Genomic DNA, 21584 nt, shown 5'->3' on the forward strand with positions numbered 1-21584 from the left:
CGTTTTACAGATTGGAAAAGTAAGGTCCAGAGAGGTGAAATAACTCCCCCAAGTTCACAGAACCAACGTGTTGCAAGGTGGGCATCTAACCCCAGGTCTGTGCTACTCCAAATCCCAGGCTCCCAGAGGCTCTTCGGTACTCCCGTTTCCTCCTCCCAGAGAAGCAGCAACCCCACTGCTTAGCTGAAAACTCCTACTCCCAAACTCCCAAACTCCCAAAACTCCCACTCCCAAACTCCCAAATATCCTAAAGCTTGATGATCACTGAAAAGTCACCAAAGACAATCCTTCTACACACTCGAGGAGTATCAGCTTCAACACGCTGGGATTACCTGTTGCTTTCTGGAGAAAACACACACCTTCCTCCGTACGAGGTGGTATAATTTCTGGCCTCTGCGGTAATTCGGGATTCTACAACAGATTTTCTGCCCTGCAGCCCTGCTCTCTTCCAGGCGAGAAGTCAACCATCAAACCCGTTCCCAGCTCTGGCTCGGTTGAAATTTAAAGCATCTTTCCCCTCCCCAGGGAGCGGGTTATACGGGCGCTCAGTGTTCTTCCCCACTGCACGTGGGTGAGAATCTATGCCATTTCTGAAAGCTCTCGAAGGAGGCCTCTAGGCTCCGGTCCCCGTTCCTGCACCGAACGACCTTCCATCGAGGCGCCGGCGGTGGCGGTGAGAGAAGTTAGGAGGTGTGGCTAGCAGGCGCCGGGCTGGCACACCCGGCTGGCACACCCCGGCGGCAGTCCCTGACTTGGGCGGGAATCAGCTCCCATCCCCTACGCGACCTTCGGGACCCTCCGACCGGCAGCCCGAGCCGGCAGACGCCCCTCCACCCCGGCTCCGCGGCCGCCCAGAACGTCCCGGCGGGGCAGTGCTCCGAGCCCAGACACGTGCCGTTCAGCGACTTCTCCAGAAGCTGCTAGACAGCCCACCTCCCCCCGTAACTCGGTCGGTAGCTCGGAACCCTGCCCAGAGGCTAGGCGGCAGCTCGCGTCGTGCGGCGAGCCGGGCCGCGGCGGCGGAAGGCTCGGAAGCCGCGTCAGAACTCACCCGCCTCGCCTGGGCCCAGCGGGGTCCGGAGAGCGTCCCGGGGCCGCCGGCCGGGGACTCCGCAACGTGGAGGAGCAGCCCGCCGGCGGCTGCCATGGCGCACGGCGACGCGCGGGCACACGCGGGCGCCGGCACCCGCTGGCGCGGCCAGACCTCCGGAACCCTGCCCCGAGCTCGCCTCGGCCCAACGTGGGCGGCGCGCGAGGACCCCGCGTAGCTGTCCCGCCGGCTCCTGCGGCCGCGCCCCTTCCGGGTCCCTAGGGCCCAGGGGCCACGGCGCCGGGGGGCTCGGGACGGGGTGGCCGCTCCGCTCGGCGTCCCTCGCGGCTCGCCCCGCGGCGGGCGATGCCACATGACACCCAGCCCTGGAGTTCATGCTGGTGAAGTTCTCTGAGTGCCTCTGAGAAACAAGGGGCCGTGTGCCGCCCAGCCAACGTTTCCTTCGTTTGCTGCCGGGCCACCGCCGCCTCGGCACTTTACTTGCCCGGGAGGTCTCCACAGGGGCCTGGGGCTGGGTCGCCCGGAGAGGGAGCCCTCGCGACCCCCTTCCCCTCGCCCACCCGGGTCGCGCCTTCGTCCCGCCCGCCGAGGAGTCGCGTTTTCTAGACAGGCAGCGCCTTGGCCACCTGGCAGGGCTGGGTCGCCTAGCAACGGCGGGGTCCTTCCTGGCTCGGCGGCGCTCGGGGCCTGAGGGGAGAAAGCGGCCGCGGAGGGCGCCGGGGCCCGGTGGCGGCGGCGGCTCAAGAGGCGGCAACCGGACGGCGGCGCGGGCTTGGCGCGCCCCGGAATCCGGCCTCTGCACTTGAGAGGAGATGAGCTCGGCCGACAAGGCCCGGGTGGGGCCCGCGGCCGACGGGCTTGCGCCGCCGGAGGAGGAGGAGGGCGAGGGGGGCGGCGAGGCGGGCGGGAAGGAGCCAGCGGCAGACGCGGCCCCCGGGCCCAGTGCCGCGTTCCGGTTCCTGGTGAGTCGGCGGGAGCCGGCCGTGAAGCTGCAGTATGCTGTGAGCGGCTTGGAGCCGCTGGCCTGGTCCGAGGACCACCGCGTGTCCGTGTCCACGGCCCGGAGCATCGCTGTGCTGGAGCTCATCTGCGACGTGCACAACCCGGGCCAGGACCTGGTTATCCACCGCACCTCGGTGCCCGCCCCTCTCAACAGCTGCCTCCTCAAAGTAAGTCACCCCCCCGGACCCCAGCAGGTCCAGGGGGTCCTTCTGCCTCCCTCCCGCGGCCGCGTTACCGGTCCCTGGGGAGTCTTGGCCTGCTCCCACTCCGGGGATTCCCCTCGTCGCATCCCGCGCTTGGGGCTGAGGGCTTGGGTCGCCGTATTTAAAAACAGAAAACCTCGCAGCCGTTCGCGCCCACTTTTCCAGATCACCCACCCCCTTCCGACGCACACAGGTATCCCCGGAGCTTTCGTCGGAGCCAGGTCCTTGCTTGGCCCCGGCGCCTGCCCCACTGCTGGCGCTGATGACTCTCGGTGGTGCCTTCTGAGACTCCACCCCCTCTGACCCAACCCCAGACCTCGCCTCTACAGTTGCTCCCATTGTTTGGAACCGACTCTTGGGCCCTTGTCTGGCTTTGTTTACTGTGACGTACCCCTCCTCTTGTGCCGCTTCTGCTTTGGAGAAGACAATTTGGTCCTTCTCGTTGCCTCAGATATCTTAGCGACTTTAGTATATCGATGTTCCTTCTCACCTTGAGCAGCTGGGTGCTCCAGGGTTTTCCTTTCACAGCGGGAAATCTTTGGGATTGGCACGGACAGGAAAGCTTTCGGAGATAAATGCGGTTCTCGGATTTCAGGGCCTCTGTGGACTTCTAGTGTTTTCAGCTTCGTATAAGCCAAGTTTGCCTTCAGAACTTTAGGGTTCCTAGTTTTACTGTTTTAGTATCACTATCTTCAAATTTATTTTGTTCCCCAGATAGTAAGTCATTTCATTCATTAGTGGTTTTAAAGTATAAAAACGTTTCCTGTCTCCTTTATAAATCTTTATGCGTGTATGTGATTTATAAGGAGTGTGTATTTATTCGTTCCCCGGATACTTGAATAGCACCGTGTACGAGCTAGGTGCTGACCTCGGTTCTGGAAATAAAGCAGTGTACCAAGCCAAGTGCCTGCCTTCATGGAGTGTACATTCTTTGGCAAGTCATGAACAAGTAGGACTGTAATATCAGGTGGTGATAAGCACTGTAAAGGTGTGTATCTATGCCCAGCAAATGTATTTATGTGAAACTGGAAGGTTTTAAAACTTTTTTTGCACTGCCATTTTAGACACGAATCATTAGCTGTGGGTAGGGAGCAAGGAGCCCACACCACCTTTTAATTTTTTTAGCACACTTAAATGTTTTATATATATTTTTTAACATTTTATTTTTATTTATTTGTCAGAGGCAGAGCGAGCACAGGGAGGCAGAGAGGCAGGCAGAGGCAGAGGGAGAAGGAGGCTCCCCGCCGAGCAAGGAGCCCGATGTGGGACTTGAACCCAGGATGCTGGGATCGTGACCTGAGCCGAAGGCAGCCGCTTAACAAACTGAGCCACCCAGGCGTCTCACACTTGAACGTTTTAAACAAACAGTTTGTTGTTGCATTAAATCACTGGTAGACTGATAGGACTAAACCCTGAAAATCTTCTTGGAGAAAATATGAACAAATTGGCTCGAGTATAACCACATCAGGTAGACAGATATTGTTAATACTGTGAAATTGAGAAAGAGATGGAGGCAGAAGAAAGTAGCTTAAAAGGTATAGCCTTACCATTTCTAAGGATGTTCATGTGTACACGAACTAGAGAAAACTTTAAGTGTGTGTGTCCAATGTGGTCCAGATTTAATGATTTAGCAAGGAGAATTTTTTCAGTTTAATTTTTTTTAAAGATTTTGTTTATTTACTTGACAGAAAGAGAAAGCACAAGTAGGCAGAGTGACAGGGAGAGAGAGAATCAGGCTCCCTGCTGAGCCGAGAGAAGGATCTGGGGCTCGATCATAACTCGAGCCAAAGGCAGACACTTAACTGATTGAGCTACCCAGGTGTCCCAGCAGAGAGGATTTCTCAAGTGGGGGAAGGAGCAGAGGGAGAGGGAGAGACTCTTAAGTAGGCTCCGTACTCCTGTTGCAGGGCTCCATCCCACGACCCTGAGATCATGATCTGAGCTGAAGCAGAGTCGAGATGCCTAACCGACTGAGCCACCCAGGCGCCCCTAGCAGAGAGAATTTAAAGAATGGCAGGAATAGTGAGGGGAGGCCCTTAATCAGGGAGTGTTATCTGGTGGTGAATCTGAAGGAGACCCGAGAGAACTTCGGATTTGTCTTGTAAGAAGAGCAGAGGGGCATCTGGGTAGCAGGAACGAGGTGTCCGTCTGACTCACGTACATGAGTAAGTCGTGGACATACTTTATTGTTTGTGTGAGTAATGATGGGTCAACAGACAATCTCTTCTAGAGAGGGAAAGTGAGGTGAGGCCAACTTAGGAACTCCGAAGGTCGGTCTGAAGAAGTTGGCTTCAATCTAGGAAGCCCAAAGGTGCTGTAACAGTTTCATGAGCATGGACTGGCCTGGAATGGTTCAGGAGTATGAATCTGGGGGGCCTAATGGCAAGAAGACGATGATTAGGGTTAATATAAAATAGAGGGTACGAACTTGGGCTTTGGCACAAAATAGCAATATAGGCCTGTCTGTACAAGGGGGATGATAAAACCTGTGTTGTTTAGATGACTTTTTTTTTTTGGGGGGGGGGGAGAGAATGCGTGTGCACAAGGGGGGGGGAGGGGCAGAGGGCGTACACCGGCAGGCTGTCGATACTCGAAGTAATAAACTCGGTCATGGAGGTATGAAGAAAGCAGGGTCTCGGTCAATACTGTAGCTGTGGATATGAAGATAGCCATAATACTCTGATAAAAACTGGACTCATTGGTTGTGCAACTAATAAGTAATAGGAAATCTTTCATATGCTGCTTGTAATTAGTGGATCGCTTGGAAGTTAATGAGTGGCACCTTCCCCTCGTGTACCGTTCTTCAGTATGCACGTCACACAAACCGTCCATCAGTTAGCAGTCTCACCAGACTAGGAGCATTTGGTGAGTGAATGCCAAGCTGTCCCTGCAGTTCTGAAAGAGGCCTCTGTCGGGTAAATCAGGGCTGCAGTGGTAGGAATGTAAAGAAGTCTGTATCAGTACTTTGATGACTTTACCCTTTGGCAGTGCCTAGGGATTTCAACTGCTCTGTACTGTCCAGCTTGCCTTTGCTCTGACATGAAACGTAGGTGGCCATTCTGCAGCCTGGATCAGTTCACTGTAGGGCCCTGCTAGAAGGCCAGATGCTCAGCTCCTCTGAAGCTTTTGCTCTGTGATCCCATTATTTAGATTATGAATTTCAGGAAAATGTGCAGTTTCACAGTAGTTCATATATCTGCTATTTGCAAGTTACTGTCCTGGACACTGAAGTTACATGATACCAAGGAGAATGATATAAGCGAATGATATGAAAAGCAGTAAAATTGTGATTTAAGAGTAATTTGCAATTTTTCTGCCCATTGGACTGCTGATTTAGTGACTCATCTAATTGGATACAGTTCCAAATTCTAATAAAATTTGAGTGACTAATTTTACTCTGCATGAATTTTTAGGCTTGTTAGAAAGCATTAACTCCATCCACATTAAGTTAAATAACTATTGGCTATCTTTGGAATCTTACTCCTACCTTCAAGAAGCTTCCTGTAGAATAGCTTCAAGTGAATTTCTGTTCATTAGGTGCTTATGAAGGAATTAACTATTAGTAGTAATAGTGGCCAATTGGAAACAGTAGTCTGTAATTAAATGACTGGCTGGGTGTGGTCCTCTGGGAACTGGACTGCTATGTGGTGTACTCCTTGGCCATCTGAGTACATGTTTTAATTGATGGCTGGTTTTGTGACATGGAGACTTAAAAGGAGGGGCACTGTACTCCTTCAAACTAATACATCAGCAATTGCTATACAAAACCATTTTCCCTGCTGTTGAGATCCAAGATTCTCTCTATCCTGTCAAGGATTCTTCCTACAATGAGCGGGACCAAGCGTTTCTTTTATGTCATCCTCTGCTGCTGTTCTGGGGTATAGGTCCTGTCAAGTTTACTGCTAGTTCTAGAGTAACTTTTATTTGTAGGAATTTACCTGTCCTAAGGATTATTGCTTGGTGTACGGTGTCATAAGATTTGGTGATTTTGAATCTACCCTTTATCTGGTGGACAATTTCATGTCTACTCTGCATTTTACATACTTTATTAGGGCTCATTAACTTGTACTTAATCCCCAGAGAGGGACGCCTGGGTGGCTCAGTTGGTTAAGCGGCTGCCTTCGGCTTAGGTCATGATCCCAGCGTCCTGGGATCGAGTCCTACATCGGGCTCCCTGCTCAACAGGGAGCCTGCTTCTCCCTCTGCCTCTGCCTGCCACTCTGTCTGCCTGTGCTCTCTCTCTGACAAATAAATAAATAAATCTTTTAAAAAAAAAAAATCCCCAGAGAGTGTCCGTCTTCCTCCTCCTCCTGCTTCTCCTCCTTCTCACTAACAGTTACTGACACTTATTAATAGATGCTGTACAGGCATCGGGTGGCTTAGCCTGTAGGGACTCTTTGATCTCAGGGTGGTGAGTTCAAGTCCCAAGTTGGGCATGAAGCCTTCTCAAAAGATGCTTTATGTATATTGACTTATATAACTTTCCTAACTCTGTGACACATATATTACTGTGTTCTTTTTATGAATGAGAAAATTAGGGCCAGAAGGTTTAAGTAATTTGTGCAGGGTTACAGAGCTCATGTGTGATAGAGCCAGGATTTGAACTCAGGTAATCTGGCAGTTAGTCATTATGCTGTGCTTCTCTGTAATACTTCAGATTTTATCTATCCATACAAAGCTCTGGGCTTTGATTAGCATTATTTTATTAACAGGCTAGCCAGCTGTACCTCTGTTTAATTGGGATTTCCAGTCTATTTCACTGGCATGTCCATAGGTGTATCCAAGAGGCTATCTTAAATGCCTTTCTAAATCAAGATATACTGCCTAAGACACCATTTCCAGAGTATTCTTTAGGAAAATATAGGATGATACCACCTGACAAAGTTTTATTGTTTAAAAAAGAGTTTGGGGGGGCGCCTGGATGGCTCAGTGGGTTAAAGCCTCTGCTTTCGGCTCAGGTCATGATCCCAGGGTCCTGGGATCAAGCCCTGCATCGGGCTCTCTGCTTGGCAGGGAGCCTGCTTCCCTTCCTCTCTCTCTGCCTGCCTCTCTCTGCCTTCCTCTCTCTCTGCCTGCCTCTCTCTCTGCCTGCTTGTGATCTCTGTCTGCCAAATAAGTAAGTAAAATCTTTAAAAATAAATAAATAAATAAATAAAAATTTTAGAAAGTTTGGAAAACTCTGGTTAAGTCAGCAGCTCCCTGGCCAAGGCATTTAATGTGCTCCTGAGAAACTTCACGGAGAAATGATGTGTAACATACGATGTTCCCAAGACTTAGGTGGCCACAGAACTCTTTTTCAAGAGACAATTTAGGGGAGTAATGTTCTACATAACACACTTTAGGAAAAGTTAGTCATCTGACTCATTTGTTGGATACCTTTATATCTACCTTTCTGTACTTCTTATGTCATTTAGCAATTCCAGCAGAAAAGAGAATAAGATTAGATTTTTCCAGTTATCCTATGCTGGTTTCTAATGATCACTTCTGTCCACACAAACTTTGTTTGTTTGTTTGTTTGTTTGTTTGTTTTAAGATTTATTTGTTTAGGGGCACCTGGGTGCCTCTGACAGTTAAGCATCTGTCTTCAGCTCAGGTCATGATCCTGGGATCCAGCCTGATGTCTTGGCTCCGGGGGTCCCTACTCAGTGGGAGTCTGTATATCTTTTTCCCACTGAATCCCCTCACCCCCACTTGAACCGTCTTGCTTGTGCATGCACTCTCTCTCTCTCAAATAAGTAAATCTTTATTTTAAAAAAAGATAATTACTTGAGAGAGAGAGAAAAAGCATACGCGACCATGAGGGAGCAGGGAGAGGGAGAGAGAATCCCAAGCAGACTCCCCGCTGAGCACAGAGCCTAGCACAGGGCTCCATCCTACAGTCATGACCTGAGCCCAAACTAAGAGTCAAACACCTAACCAACTGAGCGACCCAGGCACCTCACAAACCTTTCTTTTAACAACTGAGGGATTTCATTCCCTAGCAGGTTTTATGGTCTGTAATATTTGTTACCTATTTTTCATTTAGGAGATATTTTAAAAGTGTTTATTGTACTCTGGTTTTCTGACACATTCCCAGTTATCCAAGCTTTATCAAGGACTAGTCAGTCATTTGGAGTTCAGTATCTTCGAGGTTTATCCTGTGTGTCCTAGAGTGTAATTCCTCTGGGCTTGGGGACTTAAACTCATTTAACGTGATTTTTATTATATCCATATATGTCTTAGGCTTGAATTCCTTTGTAATTATGTAATAACTACCCTTTCCAGTTTGAAGATCAGCTTCTACATAAAAGGAGGTTGTCACTAAATCTGTGTGATTCTGCTTTCTTGCTCTGGGTCAATTTCCCTAAGGACAGTAGGGTCAAGTGTTTTTCTCTTCCTGCTTTGCACATATCAGAAGACATGGTTCAGTTGACTTACGCTTTATTTTGGCCTTAGCCTTCCTGGCTCCAGATCACTTTCTTTTGGTCATTTGTCTCTTCCTTTGTCTTTAATGTTCCTTTAAAATTCTTTTAAAGAGCTTGCCATCATACAGCCAGGCACTAAATAAACAGCAGCGCTGGTGTGTGGCACAAAATTGGAGGAGGAGAAATGGGAGAAAGCCAGAAAGATCGCCGAAGGCTTCAGAGAGAGAATTAGGTCTGGTAGGATGGATGGGATTTAGATAGGAAAACAGCGTCCCAGACAAGGGGCCCAAGGGAGGCCGAGGAGGGAGTACTCAAGGAATGGCAAGTAGTTTAATCGGAGTGGACATTATTCTGTAGAAACAGCGGACAGAGCAGTTGGAAGTAGGCTTTCAGCACGATTGCTAAGTGAAATTTTAAATAGAGACTTAAAACTGACATTTGTATCACAAAGATGTTGTAAAAACCCAGATACCCAGTTGTATCAACGATGTATACGGAGATATGTTTTCATGACTATGTCACGTATTTATGGCTTTGTGACTAGTTCAGCTAAGTGCTGTGTTGACTCTTAAGGATCAAGTACATCCTTGTGATGGCTGTTGCTCATGGCAGTTCTAAGAAGAATGTGGGAGCCAGGCTTTGAATAATGGCGACATTTATTCTAATCCTTGAAAAAATTTTTACTTTCCGAGTAAGTACTCGTTTACTTTCAGACATGTACTTGATCTTTTAAATGTATGTCTTTCAAAATTAACGGAATTGATACAAAATTCTGTGTATATTAATGTGGCCCAGTTAAAACTGATTAATCAGTTAGTACCCTAAGTAATGTCAATGTATTCCTCCTAGAGTGCAGTATTTATCTGAGAGTTTTTGTATCTCTTCTTTTCAGGTCGGCTCAAAAGCAGAGGTTGCTGAGTGTAAGGAGAAATTTGCCACCTCCAAAGACCCCACAGTCAGTCAGACTTTCATGTTGGATAGGGTGTTCAACCCTGAGGGGAAGGCCTTGCCACCGATGAGAGGATTCAAGTACACCAGCTGGTCCCCCATGGGTTGCGATGCAAATGGCCGGTGCCTCTTGGCAGCACTGACCATGGACAACCGCCTGACCATCCAGGCTAACCTCAACAGACTGCAGTGGGTCCAGCTGGTTGATCTGACTGAGATTTATGGAGAGCGACTCTATGAGACCAGTTACAGGCTCTCTAAAAATGAGGCTCCAGAGGGGAATCTCGGGGACTTCGCGGAGTTCCAGAGGAGGCACAGCATGCAGACACCCGTCAGGATGGAGTGGTCGGGCGTGTGCACCACGCAGCAGGTCAAGCACAACAACGAGTGCCGGGATGTGGGCAGTGTGCTCCTGGCGGTCCTCTTTGAGAACGGCAACATTGCTGTGTGGCAGTTTCAGCTGCCCTTTGTAGGGAAGGAATCCATCTCTTCGTGCAACACGATTGAGTCAGGAATCAACTCTCCTAGTGTTTTGTTTTGGTGGGAATATGAGCACAATAATCGGAAAATGAGCGGCCTTATTGTGGGGAGTGCTTTCGGACCTGTAAAAATCCTTCCTGTCAATCTCAAAGCAGTTAAAGGCTATTTCACCTTAAGGCAGCCCGTTGTCTTGTGGAAAGAAATGGACCAGTTGCCCGTGCACAGCATTAAATGTGTTCCGCTTTACCACCCGTACCAGAAGTGCAGCTGTAGCTTAGTGGTGGCTGCGAGGGGATCCTACGTGTTTTGGTGTCTTCTCCTGATCTCCAAAGCAGGTCTCAATGTCCACAATTCCCACGTCACAGGCCTTCACTCACTGCCAATCGTCTCCATGACTGCAGACAAGCAGAATGGAACCGTATATACCTGTTCCAGCGACGGGAAGGTGAGGCAGCTGATTCCCATTTTCACCGATGTTGCATTAAAGTTTGAACACCAGTTAATTAAACTCTCAGATGTGTTCGGCTCGGTGAGGACACACGGGATAGCAGTGAGCCCCTGTGGCGCATACCTGGCTGTCATCACCACCGAGGGCATGGTCAACGGCCTCCACCCCGTGAACAAAAACCACCAGGTCCAGTTTGTTACTCTCAAAACCTTTGAAGAGGCAGCTGCTCAGCTCTTGGAATCTTCCGTTCAAAATCTCTTCAAGCAGGTGGATTTAATAGATCTTGTGCGCTGGAAGATTTTAAAGGATAAACATATCCCTCAGTTTTTACAAGAAGCTTTGGAAAAAAAGATTGAAAGCAGCGGAGCCACCTATTTTTGGCGTTTCAAACTCTTCCTCCTGAGAATTTTATATCAGTCCATGCAGAAAACCCCTTCAGAAGCATTATGGAAACCCACCCACGAGGACTCCAAAATCTCATTGGTTGACTCCCCCGGGACGGGCAATGCTGAGGAAGAACAGCAGGAGGAAGGCACGTCTTCCAAACAGGCGAACCGGCAGGGCCTGCAGGACAGGAGCAGAGAGGGCGACACGGAGGACCCCGCTGATGACTCCCTGACCCAGGCCGGAGATGCCGGGGGCCGCGAGCCGATGGAAGAGAAGCTCCTGGAGATCCAAGGGAAGATCGAAGCTGTGGAAATGCACTTGACCAGGGAGCACATGAAGCGAGTCTTAGGGGAGGTGTACCTGCATACCTGGATCACAGAAAACACTAGCATCCCCACTCGAGGCCTCTGTAACTTCCTGATGTCTGACGAGGAGTGTGATGACCGAACGGCACGGGTAGGTGTTTTCTCAGCAGAAACGCTGAAACCGTAGAAGGTCTGCTTTCTTCGTGAGGGAGAAAAGGTCTACGTGGCATTCCTAACCCAGCTTTCGCTTTGATATTTTGTAGGTAGTTGATTGGCACGAAGTGCAGGAGAATAAATAGGAAACACGGATAAATGCAGAGGACACATTCAGATCACACAACGAATATTTCCATTCACCGCAGCCTTCACTGATAGGCCAGGCTTGCGGGCGGGCCGAGATCCCCAGGCCCGGGATGAGCTAGCGGAGGCTTCAGTTAGCGAGTAGTATGTGACTGGGTGGTCACAGCAGGGGAAGGGTGACACCCTGCTTTCTTTCCTTCCTGTTTGCAAAGGTTCTGGGGGTATGGGGGTCAGCACTGGCGGCAGCACAGGGACTGGTCACACTTGGGAGGACTTGAGATCTTTGATACAGTCAGGGAGGGCATGTTCAAGTAAGCAAATTGTTACAATGTTTATTTTTACAAAAACGGCATAATCTTGATTTTGATTTAGAAGCATCTTGGAGTCTTATCCAAAATGTATTCCACAGAATTCAAGTTCCCTGATAGAACACCAGGGTTCCAAGCTTGAGGAGATGCCATATACTCTGTCCTCCTCTTAGGGGGTCCCAGTGTACCTTATCCTTCTAAGGATTCTGAGAATTCCTGCGGAAAAGAAACCACTTAACTTTATGTAGCTCATTGTTATCCTGGTATCAGGGAACCTTTCTTTGTGAACTAACAGCTGCTAAAATTCTCAAGAACAACAATAACAACAACAACAAAAAATCCTGAAGAACTTGTGTTTCAAGGAACATACTTTATTTTATACTAAAATATTCAAAACCACAAAAGCCTGTGTTTCCTACTGCTGTTAAGATTGACACTTATTCTCACTGCCTAAAGTCTTGCTTAAACTTGAAGGTAATAAATGAAAATATCTTCATGCCTACGTTAAACCACTCACAAATTCCTTGTTGCATTTTCTTATTGGAAAGTGTGTGTGTGTGTGTGTGTGTCCCCGCCCCTAAAATCATTACACACAGGAGATTTGGAGTAATGGCAAGAATACTTACGAGGTCCTTTTCATGTAACTGATTTTCCATCTTTGAAAGCTTTTAAAAATTGTTTCATTGTGGTCTGAATTGTGCAGACCACACACAGCAGACCATTGTGAAGAGTTTCCTGGTGATCACTGTTTCACGGGACCTAGAGGGAGTATCACAAGAGGCTGTGAAAGACTGACAAAACATTTTAGGAAATAGGTGGTGGGAGTTGGCGGTGATGGCTTAGGCAGTTGTCCACGTGTGGCGTGAGTGCAGGGACGGCCAGCAGTCCCAGGGCTCCAGCAGAGCCAGTTTGAAGAAGGGAAGATGGTGCCTCTGCTTATCGATAGAACCGAGTTTTGATTAGAAACACTGCATTTCATGTCTTAAAAAAAATACCACCATGTGCATGAAATGAACCTTTTCACACCTAGTGCACTGACATGCTAGTGATTACGCGCTGTTTGTGAGATCTCTGCCTGGTGTGTCAGTGCCGTTAGACCAGCGGTGTTTATTACCGCTGCCACCACCCCACCCCGGCCTTTTTAGACCTTTTTTTCCTAATTGTTCCTGCCTGCGACATTTTAATAGTTCCACAGCTATATTTTGTATATATTTGTGGTAGATACTGCCTAAATGTACTTTCTGCATAAAAAGGGTAAGAATTTTTGTCCCCCCAAGAACCAGTATTTGCCCTGTTGGAAGGAATGTCTCCCCCTTTGGGGATGTGTGAGTTGCACTGACACAGGTGGGCCTGCTGGTCGAGGCTGGTGAGAGCACATAGAAGCGGTTCTTCCTCATGTAAAGTTTGAGTGCATCTCTCCTGGAGCAATTCTGAGCAAATTTTGTCATGGCACCAGTACCAGGATATTTGGGCTGTCTGGAAGAGAAGGGAGGGTGGTTGTTCCTGCTGGAAGGGATCATAAATTAGAATTCTTAAGGCTGAAAAAACAGAAGGCCAAAGCCAATGGGCTTTAAGTTTGTAAATTATATACAGCGTAGTTAAGACACTAGTTTGAGCTATTAAGATACCCTCAAAACTTCGGTGAACTAATTTCAGTGAATGGTTGAAGTAGAGAGTTCCTCTGCGAGAACTTACGTATAAATGGTTTAAGAACCCCGAAGGACGTTGTCTCCTCATAAGATGAGAGTCCTTAAGGCTTGGTGTACCCCGTGCCTCCGAATGATGTAGCCAGTGAAGGTTTTTTCAACCAAATAATGAAGTAGAGCAGCGTGTTTTATACTTTCATTTTTAAAGTGGTATAATCCTAATAAGGCAGAGAAAAGCGATGCTGAAGTAGGGCCAGGGTCTAGAGCCTGTCCTGTCGACCTCTCTCTGCCAGTCCCAGCGCCACAGCGGGGCCCAGCCTGCCTCTGCGATGGAGCTCGGTGGATCGCAAGCTGCGGGCTGCTGGACTAGATTGCTCGTGGGTCTTGGGGCTGTGAGAAAGGGGATTTACCTTTTAAAATCCTGGTTATATTTGCAAGCCTGTCTTAGAATGAGCATTTTGTACAATTTTGTGTAAGAATGGACATTTGTACAATTCTACAAAGTTAGAATTTCACATAATACTTGGCCCATAGAGATGATGCTTTTCCTTCTTAAAGTCATGTTACAGAAGACCTAAATACTTTGTCTTCCAGTAGAACTCTGAGTTCCTTGTTTCAGGAGCTGCTAAAGCAAGGCAAGTGATAAGGTTTTGGTTTTCAGAAGTTTTTGCTTTAGTTGTTGGGGTTCACCCTGTTGTCACAGGGTCACCAAATCAGCCGGTCCACACACGGTGAGGGTCTAGCTCTGCTGCGTCCAGACAGTATGACCAGCCTGCGTGGAAATGCAGGCCTCTGAGCTCATGTTCACGCAGCGTTCGCTGTCGTCCGTCCGTCTGCTTCCGGGAAGTCTTGCACTCAACGCCGCTCAGTGTTGCTACTGCTTGTCTTACTAGGTGCTGATTGGACACATCTCAAAGAAGATGAACAAACAGACTTTCCCTGAGCACTGTAGTCTGTGTAAAGAGATCTTGCCATTCACAGATCGCAAACAGGCCGTCTGCTCCAACGGCCACATCTGGCTCCGGTAAGCCGTTCATTTTCAGCCAGCCCGTGCTTTCGCTCATTTTCCACTTTTGTATAGTGCAAGTCCCTGGGAAGTGTGTGTCCAGAATAATGTTGCCTGTGCCACTGGGTTGGAGAAACGCTGCTGTTAGAAAACAAGATGTAGACTTTATCAGTCTGATAAAATCCTCTTTTAGAGGAATTTTTTTTACTGCTTGAGATAGGGGGTTTTTTGTTTTTGTTTTTAAGATTTTATTTGGGAGAGAGAGAGATCATGAGCGGGGAGAGGGAAAAGCAGACTCCCCACTGAGCAGAGAGCTCAATGCGGGGCCTGATCCCAGGACCCTGAGATCAGAACCTGAGCTGAAGGCAGAGGCTTAACCGCCTAAGCCACTGAGGCGCCCCAAGAGGGATTTCTTTATTTTGATAATACTGTTTTCCTTTGAAGTAGCATTAAATTTTTAAAAATTGCTACAAAAGTAGTACCTGTTTAAGCTAATGGCATACAAAAGAAGAGCGAATGCACTTCTTTTGGTTTAACTTTATACTGAAGGTGGAGGTCTTCCTTCTCTTACCGTCCCATGTCACTGTAAGAGGGCAGGTCAGTTGTGTTCGGGTTTTATGGACCCGTGAGCTGAGTTTGACACCGTGTTTACTCCCCCCTTCCTCCCCGCGGCCCCTTCATCTCCTGGCTTTCCCACACACAGTCCCCGCGGTTTTCTCTTGCCTCTCCCTCTTTCTCCGTTGTCTTTCCTGATTCTGTTCCGTCTCCTTGATGTCCGTCGTGGACCTGCTTCTCTTTTGTCAACACTCCTTGGCAGTCGTGGACCGTCTGCGCACCGGTGGCTTGAATGAACATCTGTAGCCTGACTCTGTCCCCCAAGCAAGCCAGGCTTTTCCGCCGGACCCCTGTTCACTGTCTCTGCTTGGAAGATTCAGAGGCCTTTCAAATATGAATCCAGCCTTTCCTCACTGCCTCCACCTCTGTAGTCCTCGCGTGAGACACTCTCTTGCCCAGATTTATATGGTTCCCTCCCCGCAGGGGTTCCCGCTGCCTCCCTTGCCCTCCAGCCTGGGTGCCACGTGGCCACGGCTGCGAGCCTGCTAAGATTTACCCACTCCACCCCTCTCTGCTTAGAACGCTCCGGAGGCCACCCATTCCTGATGAGTAAAAGCCCGAATCCCTTTAGTGATCAGAGCTACACAACCCGGCCCGGCCCCGCTCTGACCTCATCTCCCATTTCCCCGCCTTGCTTACTTCACTTTCTGCGCACCGGCCTCATGGTTCTGCACGTGCACAAGGTGCCTCTCCTACTTCAGGGTGTCTGCCTGGATTGCTCTCCCAGCGGGTGGTCGCGTGGCTTCCTCAAGTGCCCCTTTATCAGTTAGCCTGCCTTCGTGGCCACACTGCCAGCACTATAGCACCCGGCCGGCGTGCCCTGCCAGCACCTCCTGGCATGCCCTAGTGTTTCTCGTTGCTCTTCCTTGCCTTATTGGCCTCCCAAGCGGCCATCACCACTTCATAGATGCTTTACTTTTTGGTTCTCCCTCTCCTCTGGAGTAGAAAGCTCCAGGAGAATGGAGAAGCTTGTTGTTTTGTCCACAGCTGTTCCTAGAACAATGCCTGGTCCATGGTAGGCACCATTTAATCTTTTAAAATTTTTATTTATTATTTATTTAAGAATGTGTGCTCTTAGTGGGGAGGGGTAGAGGGAGAGAGAAGCCCAAGCAGACTCAGCTTGGTGTCATGCCCCTGAGATCACAACCTGAGCTAAAACCAAAAGCTGGACGCCTAGCCGACTGCACCACCAGGCGCCCCCACCCATTTAATTTTTTTAATTTATTTTTAACAGAAACAGGATTGTGCTACACATCCTATCTTTTCTTTTTTTTTTTTTTTTGAAGATTTATTTATTCAAAAGAGGGAGTGAGCATGTGAGCAGGAGGAGAGGTGGGGGGGTGTTGGGGAGAGAGAGAGAGAATCCTCAAGCAGATTTTGTGCTGCGTGCAGAGCCTCAGGACCCTGAGATCATGACCTGAGCCGAAATCAAGAGCCACCCAGGCACCCTGCTATACATCCTATCTTATCAACTTGACAATTCTCTTCTCAAAATATTGTGGACATTTTTTTCACATTACTACATAGATCCCCCCCCCCTTTTTTTTTTAAGATAGATTTACTTTAGAGGGGGCTGGTGTGAGCAGGGTCGGGGGGCACAGGGAGAGAGAGAGCATGTCAAGCAGGCTGCCTGCTGAGCATGGAGCCGATGCAGGGCTGGGCTCCCTGAGCCTAAGATCATGACCTGAGCCAAAATCAAGTCGGACTCAACCAAGTCACCCAAGCGCCCCCAGATCCCATTTCCAATGGCTGTAGAGGGTTTCACGGTACAGACGTTCTGTTATTTACTTCCTTGTTGATAGATACTTGGATTTCTTTGGAATTTTACTGTGTTCTTATGCTTTTTTCTAATTTGATTTTTAGGGGACGAATGGGAAGCAAGTTTGTAATAGTAGTAGGCTTGTAGTAGTAACACCTAACATCTGTTGAGCACAGCAAGCATGCATGGGGGCACTGCGGTCGTTTCTGTTTTTACAGGTGAGGAAAGAGGGGCCTGGGGGAGATGGATAATTTGCCCAGGGTCACCCAGCTGGTGACCGCAGAGCTGAGAGCCTGGCAGTCCGGCTCCAGAGTTCCCATGTGTCACCACTGTGCATCGTTGTCTCTCGATGGGTTCTTTCACAGAAATTATCTTCACATTTGCTGGATGGAGTTAATGCCGGAAGGTCTCGGCGTAATTTCTCCATGTGAGAGTGGGTGCTTGCTCTCACTCAGGTGTAGCCTTTCTTCCTGTAATACCCTCTTTTCTCGAGGTACCCCTACTTGGACTCTTTCCCCTCACCCCCTTCCTCTCTGTTTCTCTGCTCCTTAGTTACTTGGCTGAAGAACTGATCGTTGGGAAGCCTTACCTACGCAACCCTGCACTCTGCCATCGCCTGGCGTCGCCCCTTCCCTCGTAGCCTGGTCCCCGGGGACGCCCAGGGAGTGGTCACAGCATAGAGCTGAGCCTGTGAACATTTGTGCATGTCCCGGCTCGTTTTTTGCACCATTAATTTTGTATCTTTCAGGTTTTCCCCACTGTACTGTCAGATTCTTAAAGATGGTGCTTTTACCTAATCTTAAAAATCACATACAGGAATAATTTTCTGTATAATACGTGTTCATCTTTTTTAACATGTCAAAAATGCAAAGTATGGACAGAATAAACTCTTTCTCAGACTTGCAATTGGCCAAAGAGAAGCTGCCCCGACTGGATTGGAAGCTTTATATCTCCTGGCTCAGCATCCAGACCCTTGCTAAATGTGGGCCAGTCTGGCCAGCTTTGTGCTGAGGGATACACTGTTGCCACTGGCTTGGGAACTCTTTCTGCGCTTTCCTGGTTAGTGTATCGGTTGACAGTAACCGTCATCTGCGGCTTCCTCCTGATGATGGGGTCTGTCTTCTCTCAGGTGCTTTTTAACCTACCAGTCCTGCCAGAGCTTGATATACAGAAGGTGTTTGCTCCACGACAGCATCGCCCGCCATCCAGCTCCGGACGGTGAGTGCTTTCCCAGCCTCGAGCTTCACCTGGCTTCGCCTAGGGCCATGCGGGGGGCAGCAGGCTCGTTCTGCTCTTGACAGGATGATCATGAAGCAAAGACTCATTAAAAGATGAGAATGGGAGTAGGTCGTGTGCATTTTAGTGCATAAGGAGGGCTGCGGCGGGCTCTTCTGTCCCTGCAGACAGAGCGTTCGTTCAAGAAAATGCCAGCGCTTGTTTTAGATGGCAGACAGAGGTTATATTTGGACGGAAGTCTGCGAATGGTAAGGTACACAAAGACACAGTTGCTAAGGCAGAGTGACCACATACGCACTTGGAGTCATTCTTCCAGTAGCCACGATGGGATTTTTCAGGTTGGTCTGTATTCTCCTTTCTGGTAGCCCTGGTGACAAAGCCCCCGTTTCCGAGACGATGAGTTGGAAATAAGATCACAGACACGACCCAAGACTTAGTGACTGAAATTGTCACATGAACGTCAGATTCATGACCTGAGGCTCAGTCACCTCACACCCCCACCAAATGAGCTAACTAGATGTGAGCGTCACACGGTTATATACGTGTTTGGGGAAGATTTGTGGTCTCGATGAACTAAAACAGAAAACATTCCACATGAAACTCTGCCGTTTTATCTTTACTCCAGAACGGTCTCGCTCTGAGAAGGCGGTGCGTTGGCAACTTGTGTTCTGACTTGTTAACGGAGCACGCGATCCCGTACTGAGGCAGAGAGGAGCGTGTAGGAACCCTTACGTGCCCGTCACTCGGCCTCCGCTCTTGTCAGCTCGTGGCCTTTTAGATCTCGTCGGTAGTCCCCCACTCCTTTCCCTCCTCTCACTGCATTATTTTGAAACAAATTCGGGGAACGCACAAACACTCCATGCAGCTGAGAGTCGCTGTGCTGATGAGGGGAAATTGGGAAGAGATCGAAATGGGTCAGAGAAACCGTTGCCAGCGGACATGGCGTCGCGCTGCATGCAGTTCTGGGAGAGAAGAGAATCTGCGGGGCCTGGAGGGCGGTCAGAGAGCAGGGCGCTCACGGTGACGGGGAGAAGGTGTTGACCCAGTATAGTCACGCCTGGCTCCGAGTCATGCATTTAGAAAATGACCGTCACTTTCATTTTATCAAAGAGGATTTGCACATGAACAGCGTAGGAAGGATGTCTCCTGGAGCGCAGTCCTTTCAGCCAAAGAAACAGCTTTGTGAATCACTCATTCGTGGTCCTTGCGTTCGTTCCCTCGCAGAGGGATGGAAATGTCCTCACGCACGTAGCTTCGTGAAGCACGATTTCGTCTAGCCTCGTCTGGAGCGTGGGAGGGAGGCGCTGAGAACACAGAGCCGGGCCCGGGGGCGCCCGTCCCTGTCCTCGGCAGCCCGGCCAGGGCTCAGCCCGGCCGCCTGCCCTCTCTGAAGCTCACGCTGGGTACCGCTTGTCTTTCTCTCGCAGATCCTGACTGGATCAAGAGGTTACTGCAGAGCCCCTGCCCTTTCTGCGATTCTCCGGTCTTCTGAGCGGCGGCGGTGGGAGCTGGGACGGGCGCGCGCTCGGTTGCGGAAAACACCCTCGGGCTGAGGACGTGGGATGCGCTGGCTGAGCCTGGGCTTCGCGTGGGCCGGCCTCTTCGGGAGCGGAAACAGGGCGCTGGGAACTCCTTTCTGAAGTACCGTCTCGTCTCCAGGGACTACGGGATATCTCCGAAACGACGGAGCGCGAGCCTGTAAGTCATTGTGAGAGGAGCGCTAGCCCCCCACTCCTCACCCGGTGAGGAACACTTACTTTTCAAGTGTTTTGACTGAAGCAGCTTGAACGGAAAGAACGCCCTGTCATTTCTGGGAACAGAATGATCTCTTCTGGAGAGTTGGGGTAAGGGCCTTGCTGGACCGAGTTGGGCTTTAATGCCTGCCTTGGACGGGAACCGCCCCGTGGCCCCGCAGAGCGTGGATCACTGGCCCGGGGTGTCGTGCGCCAGCACACACGGCGCGTGTCCGAAACGGCGCTGGACCCTGTCCTTTGTTCCCACAAACAGCCACAGATCTGTATCCCACGGATTCTCGTCTCTGCTGTGTACTGAACACATGTTCATAAAACGGTATTTTTAAGAGGTCGAGGCCGAGACTAAAGTTGGTTTTGATGTGTCAGAAGATCAGGTGATTCCTGTGAGTAAATAACGGCGACTTATTTTTGATGAGCTCCCGCGTGATGGATCCCCAGTCCTGACTCCTTAACATGTCAAGGAGGTCGGGAATTCCTCTCCATCCATGTCACCTTCCTGCTTCTGACTTTCGTAGCCCAGAAGAGATATTTGTACACAGAAGAAAAAGAATATTTTCTCCTTTAAACTTCTAGTGTTTTTAATGTTGACATGTCCAGACATTTCAGTTGTATCCACTATAAGAATGTGCAGGCCATCTAGAGACTTCCAGAAAACTCGCAGAAAGCGACGGGTAGCCCCGGCGTGCAGGTGCTTGTGCTCCAGTGCTTGTGCTTGTGTGGCTTTGTGGATGAGAGCCCGGGAATTTCTTCCCAGCAAGGGTCCCTGATACTTAGAATGTAGCTCTTTTCCTGTGGGCTGTTCAGAGGAGACGTTAGACATTAACTGGTCTTAAAATCTAAAATTAAAAATGGACATTCGGGAATTACAGTGTTCTTGGATTGCGAAAATAGCGTCCTAGAGCTCGGTGCTAAGCAACAGGACTGTGCTGCCTGCGTGTGGAAATGGTACGTCCTTCTGGGAAGTAGGAAGGAAGTACAAAATGGGAGATTCTCGCTCCGCTTACATGCTGGCTGTTGCGCCTTTATTCTGACACTTGCTCCTGCCTTTGTCGTGATTCCTCAGTGAAGGACTGCTTGTCCTTGCTTTAGAAACACTTGCTCTGTGGGCAAGACACACGGCCACAGACCGCTGTGGCCCCCCCCCCCCGGCACCTCCCCCCCGCCTCCCCGCCACAGGCACCGGCGCCCAGAGCCCTTCAGAGGCGCCTCCGAGCGGCCTGCCCTGAAATGGCTTCTGTTTCCTGTTCAGATTGTGTCTTGTCTCCTGTGTTTAATTCTGTCTTTGCTGGAGTCTTCTGCTTCGCTTTCTCTTCTCGGTCATTTCAAGAATAGTGTTGATCCAGATACAGGGGCCCGCACGTTGAATTGGTTTTCCAGAAAGAGAAGCAGGCGGCACGGGGATCGCGAGCTGCACAGCTCAGACGTCACAGCTCAGACGTCACGTGGCCCGTCGCTGTCTCAAGTCCTGGGGACCATGGCTGCTTAGTTTCACTTACTCTTTGTTCTTTATCAGGGTCAGTGTTTGAGTCGTTCTTATGGAGAATTTAGTGCCGCTGCCATTTAAAACTTACATTAAGTTTTTATTTAAAGCAGTTGTACGTTTTGGGGGAGATGGACCTCTTGGGAGTTAACTAAAAGGGTCTCTTGAATTACTGTGTATTCTCTGTAGGAATAAATATGGCAACTGTTTTACTAGAACGTGACTTCTCTCTGCCCGGGGGTAGGCATTCTG

At 49.5% G+C, this 21584-nt stretch overlaps 2 protein-coding genes across 3 annotated transcripts in view; one reads left to right on the forward strand and one right to left on the reverse strand.

Moving 5' to 3' along the window:
* DDX31 (DEAD-box helicase 31) overlaps positions 1–1154 on the reverse strand; it is a 67763-nt gene extending 66609 nt beyond the window's left edge. Inside the window, exon 1 of the mRNA XM_032866143.1 lies at positions 1052–1154. Within this exon, the coding sequence (XP_032722034.1) occupies positions 1052–1147 (96 nt within the window). The 5' untranslated portion in view covers positions 1148–1154. The remainder of the gene's footprint in view (positions 1–1051) is intronic.
* Positions 1155–1633: 479 nt separating this feature from the next.
* GTF3C4 (general transcription factor IIIC subunit 4) lies at positions 1634–19735 on the forward strand. 2 transcript variants are annotated; one of them, XR_004383689.1, is made up of 5 exons: positions 1634–2220; positions 9553–11379; positions 14376–14506; positions 16967–17080; positions 17992–18040. XR_004383689.1 is itself a non-coding variant. In XM_032866142.1 (5 exons), exons 1-5 carry the CDS (start codon positions 1864–1866, stop codon positions 19588–19590), a joined length of 2469 nt encoding a protein of 822 aa, XP_032722033.1. In that variant the 5' UTR covers positions 1634–1863; the 3' UTR covers positions 19591–19735. The 2 variants fall into 2 exon arrangements, 1 of the variants encoding a protein (XP_032722033.1); XM_032866142.1 differs by lacking the exon at positions 16967–17080 and adding an exon at positions 19526–19735 and having other exon boundaries at positions 17992–18080.
* The last annotated feature ends 1849 nt before the right edge of the window (positions 19736–21584 follow it).

Source organism: Lontra canadensis, unplaced genomic scaffold, assembly GCF_010015895.1.
Source record: "Lontra canadensis isolate GAN:19392208 unplaced genomic scaffold, GSC_riverotter_1.0 scaffold30, whole genome shotgun sequence".
In the NCBI taxonomy this organism is placed as follows: Eukaryota; Metazoa; Chordata; class Mammalia; order Carnivora; family Mustelidae; genus Lontra; species Lontra canadensis.